The 21121-nt window shown below is 47.3% G+C and overlaps 1 protein-coding gene across 3 annotated transcripts; it reads right to left on the reverse strand.

The window, feature by feature from the left end:
- Positions 1–419: 419 nt before the first annotated feature.
- Positions 420–17499, reverse strand: GGNBP2 (gametogenetin binding protein 2). 3 transcript variants are annotated; one of them, XM_038157920.1, is made up of 14 exons: positions 17251–17389; positions 16623–16750; positions 12802–12882; positions 10920–11173; positions 10213–10311; positions 7604–7717; positions 5880–6089; positions 4742–4916; positions 3647–3841; positions 2988–3138; positions 2632–2757; positions 2399–2550; positions 1767–2015; positions 420–1083 (listed from the first exon to the last, which is right to left on the reverse strand). In XM_038157920.1, the coding sequence occupies exons 1-14, from the start codon at positions 17339–17341 to the stop codon at positions 880–882; spliced, it is 2229 nt and encodes a 742-aa protein (XP_038013848.1). In that variant the 5' UTR covers positions 17342–17389; the 3' UTR covers positions 420–879. The 3 variants fall into 3 exon arrangements, with proteins under 3 accessions (XP_038013848.1, XP_038013850.1, XP_038013849.1); XM_038157922.1 differs by lacking the exon at positions 17251–17389 and adding an exon at positions 17405–17499 and having other exon boundaries at positions 848–1083; XM_038157921.1 differs by having other exon boundaries at positions 848–1083; positions 5886–6089; positions 17251–17388.
- Between the last annotated feature and the right edge of the window lie 3622 nt (positions 17500–21121).

Consider the following 21121-nt stretch of genomic DNA (forward strand, 5'->3'; position numbering starts at 1 on the left):
TGGAACGAAGAGGCAGGACAGGTGTTGAATTGATGAAAGTAAAGGGTGGCATTTAACAGTGCCCCCAAAACGGCCCAAGCTGCACCCTCCAAATCCAACCCCTTTCCCAAAGTGTGCTGCCCTTGGGCATGGCCCTCAGGCCAGGATTGCCAGCTCCTGGCCATCCCTTATCCCGGCTCCTGGAAGCAGATCAGGCACCTGACGCCGAGCACTGCCAGTTGGGACCGTGCCACCGACAGAGCTGGGCCCTCACGGTCCCTGCTGGGCTGGCAGCAACTCCACATCCCAAAAACCATCCCTGGAGGAGCACAGAGCCTGGTTTTCAAGGCTCTGTCCTTTCCCAGACCAGCTTTCCTCACCTTACCCCCCACCTCCACCCCCTGATCCGAGCACTCCGAGTACAAACATAGACACTCACCTTTACTATGCATATTAATAAATATTCTTTATTTAAATTTTTGCACATTGCGCTTTAACATATTACATCCAAAACATTTTGCAAATGGATGTCTACTTTGTAAAATCTTATATTCAGCTCCTTGTCATTCTGTACAGAATTATAGGTACAACATTACTTTGCCACTAGTTTGCTTTTTGTAAGTCTCACAGGAAGAGAAACATTGAATGAAAAGAGATGGCTTAAATTAGAAGAGAGGCTTGCACAGCTACTCAACTAAAGATACAAGCCTGGAGAAAGAACAAAATTAAGGAAATCACCTCCACCAGCCTCCCCCTGAAAAAAAAAAAAAAAACCAAGAAAAAAAAAAAGAATCACATTAATTTAAGATAAAATTTTGCCGTAAGTCACTAAATTAAGTTTGGAAGGAGAAGGCGCAGTAGTCATCTCGAGTTTCAGTGACAGACAGAGTTGGATTGGGTTCAGTTGGCTCCAGCTGTTGCCAGCCAGCTGTTGCAGACGGGCCCCTTGTGGTCGTTGAGGCGACAGTACTTGTTGAACTTCTCCTTCAGGTGCTGCCGGTACTGCTCCCGGTTGCTGTAGAAAGACTTGTTGTTTGCCATGAATGATTGGATTTCATCCTGGGAGATGAACAGTTCCTCGTCAGAAGTGCACTCTGACTCATCCTGCAATGAGAACGGGGGTTTCAGAGCTCCAGCACTGCCCTCCCGAGCAGCACATCTGAGCCCAGCCCAGAGCCCAGCTGGCTGAGCCACACACCCCGCTCACACAGGGTGGTTTGGGGTGAGAAGCAGCCAATTCAGTCAATAAATGGACCCAAATCTGTTTCAGTCTTAGCATATTCCCATGGGAAGAGGATGGATTTTATTAAAGGGTTTTGGGGAAAAGGTGGGGAAAGAAAAAGGGGAAAAAAGGATTGGGGCAAGAGAGAAAAATGAGCAGAGGGAAGATGAAAAAAGAAAGGAAAGAAAAGGAAAAAGCAGGGAAAGAGAGCAAAGGATCTAAATAAGTGGAAGGAGAAGGAAAGGAAAGGAGAGAGATGAAAGCTGCCCAGGGAGCCTGCAGTGGGAAGCCACATTTGAGGCCTGAAGGCAGCAATAATGCCCACTTCATGTTACGGAATAATGCAATCCTTGACAATGAGCACTTGCAACACAAGTTCTGTCACCGCATTCCAGCGACCATTTCTCCTCCTCTGCACAGCATTCAATTATAAACTTCTCAGGGAACGTGCACAAGGAACTGAACTCAACACTGGGATTCAATTCCTCACTGGGACTTGAGTTCTCAGCCCCGAAAATTAAAGCAAGATGCTACAACCCAAAACTCGAATGCAGCGGTTACTTACAAGGAGTTCCACTAAGCTTTTGGCACCTTTTCCAGTATCAGGGACGAGTGACATTTCTGTAGGTTCTGCAAACTGTGACACATTTTTCATGTGCTCAAACCAAGGCAACTGCTGGCCGCTTTTGTCTGCGCTACAGCAGCTCTCAGCGTGTGTGTCTTTGGTCTTGTCGCGGTGAAACTCTGTGTGCGTGAGATTTCCTGAGCTCTCTCTGCTACCTGCATCTGCCAGACAGCTCCCAAGTTTCTGAATCTGGAATGGAAAAGAGGCTGCAATCAACTGCCAGCGGGTTTAATGGGGGAAAATCTGAGCGTGAGACGGAAGCAGAGGGAAAAGAGGAAGGTTCAAAGGTGAGGGAGGGTAGATATTTATACTTGAACACGTGCCTGGGGAGCTGTGGGGTGGCACGTCCACTGAGAGTGAGTAAAAGTGCACATGCTTAGGAACACAGAAGAGACTCCACCACAACCTACTCTAGAGGAAGGACCTCAATTCCAAAACTTGGGATGACAAGGGAACAGGAGATCCCTGCTGTCCCATTTTCAGCAAAGTCTCAATCAGAATTTAAAATCCTTCTGTAACTACTCCCAAATGTAAGCACTTAGAGAAGCATCTGGCAGAGCCATGTTCCTTACGTGGTCATTCTCACACTTCAAAGCTTTACTTTTCTTTTTCTTCTTTTTGTTTTTGCCTTTTGTGTTACTCTCCTCTGCGTTAGCCCAGCACTCCACACAGCTGTCTCCATCCTCCTCCTTGTCGTCGCAGCGATGGACGCAGGCATCGTCCCCTGCAACACACAGCCAAGCTTCCTTTGAGATGCTGCAGCTCTGGGGATATTCAAGCATCATCATCTTCTTCCCAAACCTACCATTTTCATCATGGTTGCAGATGCCCTCAGTGCAGGCCACGTCCGAGCCCTCCCGGGACCCCGTTTCGCTGCCCTCCATGCTCGAGGAATAGCCACAGTCGCTGCCAGTACAGTGTGGAGATAAACCTGAGACAGAGGCCAAAATTACTGCCATCTGTAGGAACTGCTGCACATTCTTTAGTTATGCCTCTAACAAGAGAGAATTCAGAGAACCCCAGACAGGTTTGGGTTGGAAGTGTCCTTAAAAATCCCCTCAATTCCACCTCAGGGACTCCTTTTTAAAAACAGGTGAGCGCTGTTCACCCCATAAATGGCAAATGCTTTTTAAAAATGAAAAATACTGCCATTTAACATACCTTTCTTGATTTTAGGTGAGCCTAATAGGGTACCACTACTAGGACAAGTGCAAGAAGTGCTTTCATTAGTAACAATTACTTCTACACAGTTGTTGGCTTCTTCGGTGCTACCACAGGCTTTGCAGCTGCTTTCCGTGAAGTTTGAGCTCTCCTTCAAACAGAAACAAAAAACATTGCAGGCACTGGAAGCAGCTCAGCCAGCACTTTTCTAAAGGATACTCTTTCCATGAGAAAAACCAGCTGACACTGACTGATAACAGCATTGCTTAGAACTCTTCACAAGTACAGCACAACTAAACAAAACCCCAACCAATTTACCCTGACCCACAGTCACAGCCCATCAGGGTCAGCCAAGAGATCCTGAACAATCACTGCACTTAAAGATTCCCCCTCTCCAAAAACCCAGTGGTAATTGTCTACAAGCAGCATTTGAATCCCCAGGTTCTGAGTGACTGGCACCACCTGAAGCTCAGATTTATGATTTTAAAGAACCCCACAAGCTGAGGAGTCCCGGGTAAGTACTTTACAAAGACTCTGCTCATCTGAAAGAGCATTCAACTCCACCAGGACCAAAACACAGGAAAATCCCTCAAGAATTCTGCCACGGAACAGTGAGCTGATGGATGAAGCCCCAAAAAGCCCCAGCTACCCCTGTTTACCTTTGCCTGATTGATTTCCTTCTCCTCTGCTGCCTGCAGAGGAGCAGGGATCTCACACACACATTTATTTTTCCTTCTGTTCTTCCGCTTTTGGCGTTTCTTCTCTTGTTTAAGCTCTCTCACTCTCTCTTCTTCTGAAAACTCTTCACAGAGCTGCTCCAATCGACTAATGCCCTGCACTTTTTCCACAGCCATCTGTTTACAAGAGGTTAGATCCAGTTACAGAAGTCATCACAGCTCAAGCTTTTTCATTTACAAAACAGGAGGAGGAAAACAGCCAGGAATAAAATCCCAGTATCACAACTACTGACTACAGGAGAAAAATGCCCACCAAGATGCAGCCACTTGGTTTAGACTGCTGGAAACTCATGGTGGGGGAGCTCTGGCTTGCACCTATGGCCCAGATTCACATTTTTCACTGAAGAGCTGCAGATTTTAATGCATTGCTGGATCTGTGACCTCTGATCTTGTGGGAGTAAAAAAACTCCAAGAACTAACCAGCTCAAGGTTCCACTATGATCTTTCCCAAACTGATTTTTCTCCTCCTTCTCTGGTGTTTTAGAGAGAGCAGTGATTATGAATGAAAGATGAACATAAGAAAAAAGATATCCATGTCATATAAACTGGTGATTAATATTAAGTATTGGTATAAGGTAAAGGAGTTCTGTCTGAAGCTCAGGATCCCACAGGATCAGAGTGCAGATGGAGCAAGGTGAACGCAAGAGTTTGCCATCACTTTTGTAATTCAAAACCACATCCTCCATTTTTACTCATAAACCAACCAAAACCTGTTGTAGCCTGAGCTACTTGAAATGCAATCAGGTAGAAAAACAGAATTAATAACACAGAAGGTTCAGTGTAGCGAAAGGGGCAGCTTGAAAGTAAGAGCAAGCCTCAATCTTTTATATTCCATTTTATTCCACATGGGAACACACTCCAGCAGTGCCGTGCATGGATGTCACACAACCCAACAAGGGACTGACTGCAACACCCTTGGCACTCCTTCCAGCCCAGTGCTGAAAAGCAGAAAATGAGCTACAGTGACAACAGGCCCAGCGACTCAGACACAAGTTGGACAAAAGTGGATGTTTTTACCTCAAAGCTCTTGCGTAAAGCATCAACCCCCAGGTAAAAGAGCATCTGCCACGTCTGCTCCTCAGCCCGCAGCTTCTGCCAGATCCGGTGCAACCTCTCGTAGAGGTGGATGCCCAGGCAGGTGAGAACCTCCTCCTGGGCTATGTCTATGGTCTTGGCGTGCCTCTCTCTCCGTCTGGGGGAAAGGGGAACCAGAGCATTGTTAAACAGCTAGAAGCCAAGCAAGGGATCAAAGCAGGGCTGACGTGTTCTCTGGAGGCACAGCTGCAGCTGTGTTTGCAGGAGCAGCCTGGCAGGGCTCCGCTGTGCTGCATGCAGATGCAAAATAGAAAGGAACAGGTCAAAGCCAGCACTGTGAAGCAGCACTGTGCCTTGTCACCTCTGGCTTCAGGTGCCACATATCCTGCTCTTCCTAGCAGGGATCAAGAGTTTAAATGCCAGAGATGCATTCTTTTGTGTCCTAAAATTTGCTGGAATTCACAGCAATTATTTCACCATCAGTTAGCTCAAGCTGAATAAACACACAGGGAATTTTGTACATTACTTACCGTGCAGAGTAAAAACATTTCAGTATTAATCTGCTCATTATCCATCTATTATCTATCAATCTGGTCAATCTGTTAAGGGAAAACTACTATGAAAGGACTAACCCTCCTCATTTAAACAGTTACAACTGAGCTTTAAAGGTACTGAGGTTGGAATTAGATGATCTTTAATGTCACCTCCAACTCATTCTATGATTCTCCAATGCTGAGCTCAGAACTTTTCACTGGACGGTTTTAAGATGCTTTAAAAAAGGTTCAGAAATACACAAACAGCAACAAAACTAACTTGGATACTGGCATTTGGCAAAACTCAACCAAGGCTCTCTTTCTATTTCGCATATTTGAATGCCTCAGTGGGCAAGCGGGCAGCTCTAGGGAGTGAACAACCAACTGTGATTTGGTTTGGTCACTCTTTCCTTCCAAAGCACAGCTGAACCCTTCCGAGCGCTCTCTCCGAGCCTACACCAGCACAGCTATCCACAACCACGAGTTCATCACACAGCAAAGAGGCAAAAAGCCACTTTGGGCAAAGACATTGAGGAGTCAAATAAAGAAGCAAAGCGCTAGATAGCCCACTCTAGCCAATTACATACTCATACCCTCCTGCGAACTCGGGCTCGGCCCGGCCCAAGAGGTGCGCGATGAAGTCGGTCTCGCAGCACACGTGGATGTGGCGCTCGTGGGGGCAGCAGCGCAGCCCCTCGTACAGGGCAGCACAGTAGCCCTTCTCCTTGCTGCAGTCCAGCTCCCCGATCAGGATGTTGTAGGCACGCAGCACTTTGTTCTTGCAGTCGGTGCAAAACCTGGGGGGAAGCACAGAGTCAAGGCTGGGCTCGCCCAAAGGCGCTGGGGGAGCGTCTGAGCTGGGGTACAGGAGGGCTGTGCTGCTTCAGGAGTGCCATTATTAAAGTGTTCTGGCTATGAGCCACCTAAACTGACCAAGAATTATCCCATCTATTCTACATTACTAACCTGGATACCAAACTTCTGCCCTCCGACCCACGGAGCGGGGCCCACCCAGCGATTCCTTGATTTGAAGAAATTCCCACGTGGAATTCAACTCAAAGATCAGAAATCCCAGCAGTGAGCAAGTACTGCAAACCAGGGCAAAATCCCTCTCTCAAGTAACACATACCACATCACCTTCTAGCAATCCTTTCAAGTGCACTCAAGTGAGTGATAAGAAACAAGGCAAAGTATCCTCTGGTGCCTGCAGTACAAGAGTGATCCTTGTTTCCACTACAAACATATTTTGAATTATTAGATTGCTGTGCTGATGGCCAAACAAGGGTTATTTATAACACAACGTACTCATTTTAAACATGTGATGGCTCATGTGTGACAGGAGTATACTTATAATTAAAATACAAGCAAATTAAGCTCATTCTGTGTCATAAGAGGAGTAACCTTCAAGAGCCTACGAGATCTCTGGCTGGATGACTCTAAAAATGCAAGTCAGACAAGCTGCTCACATTTCAGCTCAAAGCTGGCTCCCCATGCCAGCTCTGGGTGGTGTTTTTCCCTTTCCTAGTGTCTCCAGCCATTTGACAGCACTAAATCAAACATATTTTGCTGTTAGACCTACGATACCTGTCTGCTTTCTGTGGTGGAAGGAGAGAAAACAGCAGTATTATTGCAGGTTAGCACCAGGAAGGCAGCCAAGGCAGTGTTTAATGTCACAGGAGATTAAAGTTATTTTGTTTCCAAAGTGTTATTTCCACAGCACCGCCACCCCCGCGCCCATCTGTGCCCCCACAGTTGATATCAGAACCTTGAGACTGCTGGAAATTAAAACTTTTCAATCAGCACGGCAGGTCCTGTGCACATGCAACTATAATTTAATGGCTTATTTCTGCCCTGCAAGAGAGATTTAACAGCACCGGGCAAAAACAAGTGGTTTAAAACAGTGCTTTAAAGGCAACTCCAAGCCTAAAATCTGCTTGCACTAGTGTAGCTCAGAGGATTCTGAAAGGACACACACTCCCTGAAAGCCTGAAAACAGGCACAGCCCAAGAGCAGTGAAACAGTGAATGAGAACACAGTTTCTAAACATTAAACTGTAAATCATCATTTAATCCTAGCCAAAAAAAAAAAAGACAAGCAGATATGACTTCATCAGAGGTCTCCACATTTTCCCTTCCATTAAACACAGAGAATATTCCACCATCTTTGTCTCATCAACCACATGGCAAAGTCTCCCATCACCACCAAGCTGAGATCTTCAGCTTCCCAAGAAAAAACCCTCCACATTTTGAACATTTTGGCCTCACAAAAGCCAAGTGCTCCCCAAAGGAAGGGGCTCTGCCCCCTCACGTACCTGTGTTTCCGTAGGTAGGTTTCCAAGGTTTCTAGGAGGCAGCTGGAGTCGATCAGAACCACTTCATCCCTGCACTCCTGGGACATCAGCTCCCACACATCCATCCAGCAACCCCTGCGTGGAAACGACACCAAACTCTGCCTGGTCCTGCTGGGGGGCAGCAAAGGAGCCCAGCAGAGCCTCGTTCTTTACCTGACTGCTCCCTGGGAAGGTCCATAGCAGAAAATGATGCTACACTTGTTCTCTTTCCTCTTCCTGTCTTCTCTACTTTTCTTAACTGCTCTTAATTTCTTTGAACTGAGTCTGCTACTGCTCCTTTCACTGTCACATAGTATTACCAAACATTTTTCAGACCTATAACATATATATTATCAGCTAGTTATTCTTCCTAAACAAATCCTACGGAAAATGCTGCTCTGTTCCTTAATTTTATTTGAATTCTTTATAGGTTAAGCATTAATATCTACGAAAGTTTGGGTCAGAACTGAGATGCAAATTTTTCTGTCCATGTTTATAACCCAGACTCACCATGACTTTCTAATGTTACAGCTGCAAACCAGTTGTGATTTTTCAGAATAATACGAGTTTTAAATACTCGTCAGCTGAAGACAATTTGGTAAAATAACAAAAGAAAAAAGCAGAACAAAAAACCCCAAACAACTTTCACCATAAAACATCCCACCTCAAATTTCAAAAATTTGTTAGAATACCGAAATAATTTTACAACTCACATTTGGATGTGCTAAAAGTGAGGAAAAAATGGACTTTAAATAACAAGTCATGGTTACTTACAGCCTTGTCTACATTTGACACTTTGTCAGAATGGTCATTTCTGTCTCATGGACACAACAGAGCAGGGAAGTGGGAAGAAGCAGCCGTGTTTCCTAATTAGAGGAGCTCTGTGTGCCATTTCCCAGCTTGCCAGGTCATAGGGCTTGCATTTAGGAGAGTTTCAAATGCTCCTGAGCCCCAAATGGAGCCAAGGAGCCAAAAGCCAGGCACAGACTGAGGACATCAAGTAACCCTCGAGTGGCATTAGCTGCTTACATAACTCCTCTAATTAAACACACAGCTCCAGCTCAAAGCCTTTTTTGTGTGCAGGAAATGCCCAACAGATGCAACTCATCGGAAGGAGTTTCTTGTGAGGATGTGGAGCAGGAGCTCTACGTTGGTAAATGTTGCTCTGCGACAGCTGGGTGCCTGCACAGCCCAGCCAGAGCCTGTGTCCACTGCAGGTACATTTATTTGAGTTGATATCAATATTGATGCACTCTGGGCACTTCTGTACAGAACACAGGGGTTTCAGCTGAGGAGGGGAGTGCAAGTCCTGCTTCTTCAGCAACCTGCACTGCTCGTCCACAGGCCATCTTCTCTGATAACCCCAAGGTTTTACCTGCAGAGTATAAAATACTGCTCTTCCTCATATTCCCTGTTAACCTGCCAACATCCAAAGGGGGTTTACTCCGGCATGAATTGAGGAAATAAAAGCAGCATTTTCCTTTCTGTTCATTCAGCTTTGGAATTGTTCCACCTTGCCAAAGTGCTAACGGCAGGTTCCACAGCATCTGCTCTCACACAGAAAAGATTAAGCGTACTAAATATAAAAAACCCCAAAACCCACTTCCATGATGCTATGAATTTGCTTCATTTCAAAAAGAAATCTATATATCTACACCCCCTATACTCTAAGGATCTTGTGTAACACAAGCTTTAAACTAATTTTGTGAAATGCTTGTAACCAAAATATAATAGAAGATAATGATTAGTTCCCAGTATCCTCAAGCAGCACAAGCAAAAATCAAGTGTCAAATTCCACATGCCTGGTATCCCAGGGGATTTAACTAAACCCAGAGAGACTCCAATCTGCATAGAAAAATACATGTCCTGTAACTGGAAACCATGAGCAAGCTTTCACAGGTTGGAGGCTTAAGCAGCAGCAGAACACAGCTGAGTAAAAATGGTCCAGACACTCCAATTAAGCCCAAGAGACTAATTTATTTGTCCTCATATTAAAAAAAAAAAATAAAAGGAGCCACCCCACAAACAAGAAACCTCCCCAAAATCCACAACAGATTTACAGGGAGTGTTTTTCTGCTTAACCAGCTGGAATAAATCATTTCAGCTTCAAGACAGAGGCATATATGCATATTGCTCAGTGGTGTATTCAAAACACGCTGTCACTTTTGAGAAAATACATTTTATGGAGCTCCAGTTTTAACCCTGCATCCAACCACAATAAAGCCCTTGGTTAACAGTTGTGCAAGGCATTTTTAATAATCCCAAGCAAAATGATGTATATTTATTTAGCACGTACCCTTTGACCTCAGTGTGAGAAAATCTGCTGAGCAACCATTTTGGTCTAGAGCACAGAAACCAGTTTGTCTTTCTAGAGCATTGTTTATATCACAGTGCAGAAGCCATCCATGCCCTGAGCATGCCCAAAACTCCTGGTGCTTCTCTTCCTCTCCCCAACAACTATTTAGGTCTGCTACAATCCAACTGGCAAGCAGATCAGAGCATAAAAATTGATCTCAATGCTTAAAATAAATTAGTCTCAATACTTTGCTTCCTTAAAATATTTCAACTGTGCATGTTAAACACAGACTTACCCCAAAGGTTTTGGTTTGTGTGTGTCCAGGGAGTGTAGCTGACACCTCTTATTCTTCTTACTTTTGGGAATTGCATCAATCATGTCATTCAGTTTGGACCTATGGAAAAAAAATGTGAGGAACTTCTTTGTATTCTGAAAACCTGGATCAGGTTACACTCCCTCACTCTCCCCATCTCCATCTCAACTCTGCACTAACCTTCCCTACTTTTCCTGCTAACTGGAGCAAGAAGAACAAGCTGAAGCCAACTGGAAGGCCAAGACACACTGTGCTGAGCACTCCCTGTTTGCTCTGCTGACAGCTCAGGAACTAATGGCACTATTTATTGTGCTCACCAAGCCCAGAAGATTTCACTTTCTCAGTGTTACCTTTCTACCCAAGAGCAGCAAACTTTGGTGGAAAAAAATTAACGCTTTAATTTTCTTACACACCAGCTAGTGAGGTAAACACTCTTCTTCCAGAAACCACAAAAACCCCGCAGCGCCTGCATCACATTAAGGACTGAACATTAAATACTGGCATCCTCCAACTGCAATCATGGCACTGCAACTGGTGCTATCAAAGATTAGGTTTGCTTTTCCCCCAGTTTAGGCAACAAGCAGCTGTAATTATGGATGTTGAAGGGGAGAATGTGCTGTGACAACTCGGCATCACCATGAAGGCAACGCAGAGAGCAGGGATGGCACAAGCAGCTCGCAGACACTGACCCATGCACGTAGAAGAGCGTGTAAAGCTTCTTGGCATCAGTCATGCAGCTGCGGGTGACTGAGAGCACCCCCTTGGGCCCCACGGTGAGGGGCTCCAGGGCAGGGTTCCCTGACTCCACCAGCTGGGAGAAGAGGCGCTCCACGCTGCGCCGGCAGCCCACGCACGGCACCAGCTGCGACAGCGCGCTCAGCACCTCCCGCGACGTCACCATCATGGCAATGTTCAGGTCCTGCTGCTTCAGCATGCTGTGTCTCTGCAAAAATACCACAAAATCAAATCATTCCACGCTTCTTCTTTGGGTTTTTTCTCTTCTTTGTTGCCTCCTTTCACCACAAATGCTGCCTCAGAATAACTGTCCCAAGAACGGGACAGTCCCAGAAAAACCATCCCGTCCCAACTGCGAAATTCTTTGCCTCCACCTCAGCACAGGTGTTGTAGGAAAAAGGTCTCACACACACCAACTGCAAGTTTCCATCTTCTACTCACACTCCTTTTGTCTTTGGCACACGGAAAGGAAATTCCCGAAGGCTCGTTGGCATTTATGGAAATCTCATTTACAACCAGCTCCTTCTGCTCGGACCATCACAATTTAGCAGTTTTTATTTTCCCTGGAAGGCTAAATGCCATTTCTCCATTACAATCCTACTAGCTAGAATTAAAGAAAGCACACACTACTCAGGGTGAAGCCTTGGGCTTCAGTAGTGAACATCCAATGTGTGCTATTAATAGAACATTAATGAGAACACTTTCTAATATTGCTGACGTCAATAAACAAATGTAGATGTGTCTCCTGGCCCCTGTGTCAAACACATCGAGGCACACGTCCTCACAAAAAGCACATTCCCTTCTAGTCCTCACTGCTGAATTAGTGCCTTGGCTCTCAGCAGCACTGGAGTGCCACCAGCAGAGCTGTGCAGAGCAGAGTCCCTTCCTCACAGCCCAACACACAAACCCACACCTGAGTCGTATCTGCACAGGGAATGTCACACCACCAGAGAATTCTCTGTTTTATTGTCACATCACACCATCAAACACTCCCCATGCACAAAGGACTTGCCACAGCTTCTGGGGAAAGGAAGAAAAGACCACACAATAAGCAGAACTCCCGTCCACTGGAAAGAGAAAGTGCTCTCAGCTCCTTCTATGCAATATGGAGAGCAGAGTACCATCAGGAAACATGGAAGGTTTGTGCTCCTAGAGGAAGGCCCATTCAATCACCTGCCAAGCACTATCACTCTGCAATAACCCTGCTTCCTGTAACTGCAGCAGCAATGAGCCATTTTCACAAGCTGCATTTGGCATGCAGCACATGTCTGCACTGCTGCTGTCAGCCCTGAGAGAGGCAACAGTGCAACTGCAGAGCAGCAGCCTCTGCCCCTCTGGACATCACTCTGCTACAGGTGCCACAGTTATTTGCCAGAATTTGGCAGGTCAGTTTCTAAGATTAAAGTTTCTGGGGTACCACAAAACCAATTCTCACTACTTATGTCCATAAAATCTACAAATTTGCACACAATTTCTACCCTGGTATGGGCACCAATCATAAGAACCCAGCCTCGAGCAATCCACGCTTCCACCCGAAAGGGCAGTTCAAAACTGCTCAGCAAAATAAAAATCAGGATGTACTGAGAAGCTGTAGCTCCCACTGGGAGTTCTGAGCTCTCAGACATGCAGCAATTGCCTCCTGACAAGACAACGTGCAATAAACGCTGAGGAATCCAGAGCACAACTGAGCCCAGTGCACTTTGGTACCAAGGTGTGATTGCACCCAGGTGCTGACGTGTCTGAGGCATTCCAGGAGTCACGACCTCCTGGAGAAGCAAAAAAAACACAAACCTGAGGAAAGCAAAAAAATCTCACTTCTTAGGAAACGTGATTTACCTGGATGAACTGTTTCAGTTGTGTACTGTTATTCTGATGGCCATCGAGGTTCAGCACATTATCAGGAAATTCCATCACCATCTATAAAAGAGAGGAAAAAACAATTTAAAGAGGAGCTTTCAGACAAAACAAGCAAACAAAAAAGCCAAACAGAGCATTAGTTGTTTTACTTTCTTGGGGGAAATAAGACTGAAATTATGTTAAATGCTCATTCTTTTCACATAATTACTGGAGCTTGGGAAAGGATAAAAGTATCTGTTTTAGATAGTGAATGTTTCAGCAAAGTAATAAATGCTTCATTAATATAATGTTCTAGAGGCAGTTTATAAATGACAACTCTTAAATAGCTGTTAGAAAGCAAAAGCTGCTAAATGGACCATCAGTGTTTATATCATCATCTGCATGACTTGAGACCCTGCTTCAGTTTAAAAATAAAATATAAAAAGATACTTCAACACACTGAGAACCAAATGGACCAACAGCTTAACTCAATTTATAAAGCTCTGAGGAAAGAGTCACAACAGTTTAATGACAGAGTCGACTCCTCCAAAGGCTAATTTCAAACCATATTAACCCAACAAGGTACTCCAAGGCATAGTTTGCTTTGTGTGATTGCAGCTGTGACTCTCAAGAGGCTCAAAGCAAAATGTTAAGCCTACAGAACAATGTGATTACTTGTAAGTAATTAATAACATTTCTTATCAAATTACTGAGAAACAAAGAGGGCAATTTCTTGGGAGGAGGCAGAAAGCAGGAAAGTAACTTTTAGTCAAAAATCCAACTATGCAACCATGGAAAGAAATGAAAGCAACTGGAAAAATGTGTAAAGCCTGGCTGAGTTCTCTTCCCTGTCCAAACTGAGAAACAGGGAATTTGTCAATATGAATACAGAAAGTTCACTTTAAAATCTGAAAGGCAAAATAACAACCTCGGTTAATAACCCCAATGCAAATGAACACCAAATAAAACTGTCTGATTCAGCCCTTCTCCTCCTTCCAGCTCCCCTCAGCTGTCTAGGGAAGGCAGAACTCCCTGCTGCCTGCCTGGTTACCAACTCTACCTGCAGAGAACTCACTTCTGCAGGCACTGAGCACCACTCCAAAATAAACACCATTTCTCTGAGAACAAGGCACTCTTTTGCTGTCCCGTGTGCCCCAATCTGAGCGTTGGCACAGCTGCCTTATCTCTGTGCAGAGCAGGGCAGGTCCTGAGCCCAGCTGCCTCACTCCTGATCCATCCACACCACTTTCTGCTGCAGATCTGCAGGTTTCCTACACCACTCCTGCGGTGTTTCTGTGGGCCAGGAGCTACAAGCAAAAGTAAAAGCTCTATCTGCTAATAACAGAGACGAGAGATAAATCTGCCTGTTTCTCCCCCCTCACCTTCATCTCCCACTATCAAACAACACCCTGAGGTATTTTGTACGACAGAGCAAAAGAATCAAAGACTAAATTAATTCATGTGTCTGATGAGATTTTATTAAGTGGTTAAACATCAACCACCATCACACCCTGAACTGGAAGGGAAAAAAAAAATCCTGTAATACCACATCAAATGGAATGCCTTCTAGAAACCATAAAAGCTGCTTAAGAAATGAAAAGGGTTCAATACTGAAACCTCCTTTAATTCTGGCTGAGCCAGAAGGAACAGGGAAGTGAGGTGCTGAAGAATCCACCCAGGGCAGCAGCATCTCCTGCACCCGAGCAGCATTCCAGATGAGGAGCACATGGGCCATTCACTCCTAATTTGCGATCACTAATCACTGATTCCACATTTAAGGTACAGATTAACTCTTTCAGCTGTCCCACTATTTTTAAAATTTGAGTTTTCAAAGAGGTAACAGAAGCCAGTCACTATCAATAACCACCATTAGTTTTTAAACATAGTGCTGCAGATGTAAAATTCTGTTTCAAAGACAGCTGCATGTCTTGTAATAGCTCTCATTAAGTATTTAAAAAATAAATTATAGATGACAGACAAGGAAGCTCAGAGTTCATTCACTTGCTGCTGCAGATTTTTTTTTAATAAAAGCCTCCAGAAACCACCTGGAAATCCAAATACTTTGTAACAACAGCAACAGAATGAAAAAAAAACAACAAACAAACAAACAACAAAATGGACACCACAAGGTAAGATTTCTTCATGGTGAGGATGACTTGCACTTGCAGAAATGCCTTTTCTCCAGATGGATATAAAACTGATTTACAGCCAGAGGACCCTTTCAATCACGAGGATGGTGTAAAAAGCAGAAGGGCAGCAACAACACAGTGCAATTACACAAAGTTTGGGCCTGGTATTAAATTCTGGGACTAAACCACAAAAGGCATTTTAGGTTTGCTGAAGTCATCCACCTGGTAGAGCTGAATTTTCACTCTCAACCTATTACACACAACAAAAATAACAAGAGCATGGCAAGTCTACATGACACAAACTAATGGGTAATTTTTATAAGGAGGCCAGGAAGGATTAAAAAAAAATAAAGAAAAAAAAAGAGAGAGAGAGAGAAATCCAAGAGCTTAAAACCACATGGAAAATGAATGGGCAAAACAACTTTCAAGGTGTGGCCAAGACACCAAAAAACCCAAACTTGCACTATTCCTGCACAGTCTGAGTTTTCCAGGTCATCAGCCCCCTAGGAGAGGCAGACACTGCTTTGGACAGCTTGAGGGGAAACTTTGCCTAATACCTGAGCACAGTTTACCAGAGAGAAGCCAAAACCAGTGATTGTATTTGGTAAATTATTAATATGCCACCATTCACATTGATTAAAACTAAAATACAGCAAAAGGACTTCCTTCAAATGCAGCAAAACCAGATGGGGCCTGTCTGAGGATGTTCAACACTTTTGTTCTGGAAGGTGGAAGAATGGTTTGGGGTTGGAAGGGACCTTGAAGATCATCCAGTTCTACCCCCCTGCATGTGCAGGGACACCTTCCTTAGCTGATAAAACTCAGGGATTCTGCCATCCTAAACATTAGAGTAGGAATTTAAATTACCCCCATTTCCACATCACTTAAAGTAACAACAGTTACTGTCCCACTATCAGGAGACATCAAATATGAATCATTAAGATACCAAATTACACTAAGTGCAATATTATTTTCAACGCATTTTCCTGCTTTAAGAATTAAAACAAAGAGCAACTGGCTGGTTAGAGAATTTTTTTCCATTAGCTCCGTGCTCTCCTACAATGCAATTTTTGTGTTCTCCTACAGTGCAATTTTTGAACCTTCCTCTAAACTCACGAGGAGAAGGACCAGAGAACCTCCAAGCTGCATTTAGTTGATTTTTCCACTGAATCTTCTGGAAACGGCCAAACCACGTTTTCCAACTGCCAGCAACACCCTGAAACGGGAACTCTCAGATTTGTTACATTTCTGCACGCTCGATAACCCTGACTTCACGCCAAAGCTTTGCAAAACGCCTTCAGCCTTGTCTCGCCCGTTGGAGAGCAGAACAATCAGCCGGTTTCAAGCCGGGTTCAACGTTAACATGGCTCCCTTCCTTCCCAGCAGAAAAATGGCTTTGCTCCACCCTTGAGCACCGAGCCACGCTTGTGGCTCCGGCACAACTTGTGCACAGGCCCCGGCACGGCGATAACTCCCTCATCACGCGGCTCGCCCGCTCTCAGAGCCGGCCATCAGATAAAAAAAAAAGTTGCCACATTCAGCTCTGTTAACCCCAAGTGTCGCAAAGTCCCAAAGATTAGCGCTGCGGGAGCCCGAGGAGGAGCCAGCGAGGCCCGGCAAGGCGGAAAGGCCCGGCCCGGGAATTGCAACACGCGGGAGGCGCAGCGGGCCGGGCGGGCGGCGGGCACTCACCGTGAGGGTGTCATCGATGTAGAGGGGGATCTGCCTCTTCTCGAAGGGAAACTCCTCCTCGCCGTCCCGGCACACCGCCACCAGCCGCGCCATCGCTGCTGCTGCTGCCGCTTCCTCCCCGCTCCAGCCTGCGGGCGGCCCCGGCCGGAGGTAAACACCCGCCGCGCTTCCCCGCCACACTTTCACCAGCAGCCGGCACCCAGCCTGCGCTCCCCATCGCCTGATTCACCACGCCGAGCCCGGCCCACCCACCCCGCCGGGAGGGACCCGCGCGGGCCGGCAACGGGCCGGGAATGCGGCAGCGCACGGGCGGCGAGCGGGCACGGCGAGGGGCGATGGAGACCCCCGGGGAGAGGGGGAGGTGGGCATCCGAGCGGAGATGGAGGTCTGGGAGGGGAGATGGAGCCCGCGGGGGAAAATGGAGCCGCCACGGGGAGATGGAGCCGCCACCCCCCGCCCGCCACCGGCCCAGCGCGGCCGCCGGGACCCGCCCAGCCCGGCGCGGCTCTGCGGCTCCTCCGCCGCCCCCGGCCCGCGCGGGGGGAGCCGCCGCCTGCCCGCCGCTGCCCCGGGCGCCCGCCCCGCCGCCTCCCCGCGGGCTGCAGCCCGGCTGCCCCGGCAGACCCACCCCTTCCTCCCGTTGCTGCGCGGCCTCGCCCGGCTCCCCACGCGGGGCTGCGCTGGCGGGGAGCCGCCCGGCGCGGCGGGGGGGACCCCATGCCGCCGCCTCTACCCTCATCCCCCCCCTCGAGGAGCGCTGCCCCGCGGCCGCGGGCCCTTACCGGCTGCTGGCGGCGCTGGGCGGCCCGGGCGCTGTGACAGGCGGGCGGCACCGCGGGTCCCGGAGCCGCCTCCTCCCTGCCCGCCCCGGGGCCGCCCCGCCCCGCTCTCGCGAGAGCCGCGGGCACCGCCCGGGCCCGCCCCGGGCACCGGCCTGGCCTCGAGGCCGCGGGGCGCAGCGGCCGCTCCGGGAGGGCCGGGAGCGACCCCGCGGCTGTCGGGAACGGCTCCCGGCGCTGCCAGGAACGGCCTCCGCGCCGGCGGTTGGGCCGGGGGCGGGTGGCGGCCCCGGGGCGTTGGGGGTTACAACGAGCGGGGCCGGGCCGGGCGTTACCGCGGGTGCGAGCGGCCCCGCCGGCAGCGCGGGCTGATAAAAACGCGCTGAGCTCAACGCTCTGAGACGCGGGCAGGGGGGGATTTTGGGGTGTCCTGTGCGGGGATGAGCGCTGGACTCGGTGTCCTTGGGGCTCGCTGAATTGTCCGCCTCAGACGCGGCCCCGGCATCAAACGCAGCTCGGCGCTCGCTGCGCTGGTGCCGAGCCAGGCTGGGCAGGATTTAACAGCTCTGCTTGGCGCCTGCAGCACCCCAGTGCAGCCAGCCCGAAATCCTGTGGCTGCCTAAATTAAGCAGGCCAAAAACAAAAAAAAAATACAACAACGAACCCAAAGTCTTTCTTGAACTACTGAATAATACAGCTGGCCTGTTCGTTCTTGTTGTGTATGGATATAGGCACTGAAGCCCTCACAAGAAAATGCCGGGGAGGTAATAAAGGAGCAGGGTTCTTTCTTGTGTCTGCATAAAAGCGATGTTTAGTGGAGGAGCTAATTTACCCGAGCTCCTCGTGCAGCAGCTGTAACGGGAACAGCAGCCGGTGTGTTCGTGGCTCTCTGCAGCAGAAAAGCTGGGGTTTGTTTCGAGGGACAGTTCCTCACACCAGAGCACTCTGAACCACGATGAATTTAGGTCCTTGCAGGGATGTGCTTTCCTGGGTCACTCCTCCCTCCCACATCAACAGCAGCATTGTCCCAGGTTCTGTATTCTTGAAGTGCAATTGATATAAAAAGCACCATTACATTAATACGATTTCTGTCCACTGATTTTTAATTTATTTTTTTTTTTAAGTCTGGAACACGTGGCTTGTTTTGTTATCTCCAAGGCGGTGGAGAGGCAGCCAGCCCCTTCCTGTGCTCATTTGCATGGGCCTCCTTGCCTGGAAGAAATACCTGTTCTCTGGGACAGTGTGGCTTTGAAATAGGATACTGCCTGGAATCTTCGGGGTAACTTCTGACTTCAAAAGAGACACCACTGCAGCTGGGAGAGCAGGCATGCTGGAGTTGATCCTTAAAAATAATGAGATGTGTTAAGGAGTTAGTGATTAATAAAAAGTTAAGGATAAATGTAATCAGCTCCACTCTCCCACCATATCCCAGCATTTTTCTACCCTGCAGCCCTACAGAAAGGTCATTTGGTGGAATTGTGGCAGCAAAGGCAAAACAATTTCTGTTTTCCTCTGCTTTACTATTGCTGAAATAGGTGACAAGATGGTTGAACCATTAGTCTTCCTACTTAAAATATCTTAAACTTTTACTCATTCTGTAGCAACTCAGTAAACATTTCTGATTTTAAAAAACACACCTTTAATGTGTACAAAGGGTTCTTTGTCTAAACACTGCCCAGAGTGAAGTGAAATGCAGAGTTCCTGTTCCTTCAGCTGTGGAGGTGTGTGAGAGCAGCAGTGGTGTTCCCTTTCCACATCTTTTCAAACCCACACAGAGCTGTTTGCTCCTCCTGTGATCCGAGGATGCTCGCTTGCATCTCTGGGCTCTTTTGGAGGCCTGGGCAATTCTCTTGTGTTCACAGGCTGAACACTCAGCAGTCAGAACTGCACCAGCTGCTTCAGGGCAGAGCTCGCTGCATTTGTTATCCACAACAGCAATGAGAATTGCCTCTCATCAATGCAGTGGTGAACAGCCCACAGAATCCCAGAATCATTTAGGCTGGAAAAGACCTCTGAGACCATCAAGCCAAACCTGTGACTGATCCACACTTTGTGAACCAGCCCAGAGCCCCGAGTGCCACATCCAGTCATTCCTTGGACACTTTCCAGTGCCTGACCACGCTTCCCACGGAGAAACTCCTCCTGATGTCCAACCTGCACCTCCCCTGGTGCAGCCTGAGGCCATGTCCTCTGTTTGTGTCACTCTGCCTGGGAGCAGAGACCAAAGCCACCTGGCTACAACCCCTAACCTATTCCTCAGGCCAGGAGAAGTCTCAGGATGAGAAGCCTTGGTGAGAGGGCTGTTCTCACTGTGGTGCACACAATCCCCTGGGCTCGCTGCTGCTGTGCCAACCAAAATCTGCTGCAGCCCTGAACTGGCACCACCAGCCCGTGTGGAGCTCGCCCACCAGACCTCCCGCGTCCTCCCTGCTCCAGCCAGTGCAGTTGGCACCTGGATGCCCTGTGCTTGCCCAGACACAGCTCTGCCTGTCACACCCTGCTCGTTCTGAATCACACCGACAGGCTTGTGCTCACAGGCAGAACTCGCTGCAGGTCCTGGGCTTTAAATATTTCAAAAATAAATATCCATGAGTAATTTTGCATAAATGAGTAGTGCCAGTTGGTTCACGAGGGAGACCTTTCCTCCCTAGGCAAGTCTAGTAAGTGTTTTAAAATAAACACATCCACCAGTTACCAGAGAACTCTGCTATAAACTGACAACTGTTTCTAAGAGGTTGTTGCCAGTTCTTGCATCTGTCCCCAGCATAATACAGGCTGCTTTGCTTTCATTCTCAAGACTACATGGCTTTAAGTTGGAAGCAAACAAGCATGAACTCAGCATGGCCACAGCCTGCAATCCTCAGACTTCACCTTTCTGCTGGCCAGGGGCTTGGAGAACTTAATAAATGTATGACTCTTCCACAGCATCTGATTTAGGAATCCGATTTAGAGGCTTATTCTCCAAAGGTTTGATGATTCATCACTTGTGATAGACAAGGAGAAATATGAAATATGGCCCATGTGTACTGCTGTAACTCCACCGACGCTGGACATCTATCACCAACTACCACTGGTATTCTACTCCTAAAGTATTTATATCCCATTATTGAATTCCTCACAGTCTTTAAGTGTATTTCTCTTCCCAACGACTTTATGAGGTCAGGAAGAACTGTCACAGTCAGGAAAGGGAACAGAGGGTGTTCTGCTCTGGCCTTGCAAGGGAGACTGAGAAACTGAGCAGTTCCCTTCTCACGCCATTGCCAGAACCCTGACCCAGTGCGCTGCACTTCTTTCCATCCGCACCCTGTTTGCTTGCTAATAAAAACTGATACCAAATGTCCCCCCTTGGAGACCTCTCAGCTGGCAAAATACAGTATTCAATGTGCTGGTCTGCAGGTTGGAGCTGAATTCCTTTGGTATCTTTGTATTTTCTTATCAAGTTTTGCTCTTACTATCTGCACCACAGCCTCCAACAACTGCTTTATGAATTCATCTGCAGTTGAGTTTATCCTTCAGAGCATCACACTTTATCTCAGGTCTTCATTTATATTCATCAGTGGGGACGGAAGTAAAATTTAGCTTTAATTCAAAGGCTAATTTAGGTTTCAGTGCATGATTAACATTCCACAATTACTACCATCAAAGTCAAGCATATGCATAAGTCTCTGCTAGGACTGGGGCCAAAACATTTTCAAGTATCCACTTATTCAATACATTTTA

The sequence above is a fragment of the Motacilla alba genome, chromosome 19 (genome assembly GCF_015832195.1).
Source record: "Motacilla alba alba isolate MOTALB_02 chromosome 19, Motacilla_alba_V1.0_pri, whole genome shotgun sequence".
In the NCBI taxonomy this organism is placed as follows: domain Eukaryota; kingdom Metazoa; phylum Chordata; class Aves; order Passeriformes; family Motacillidae; genus Motacilla; species Motacilla alba.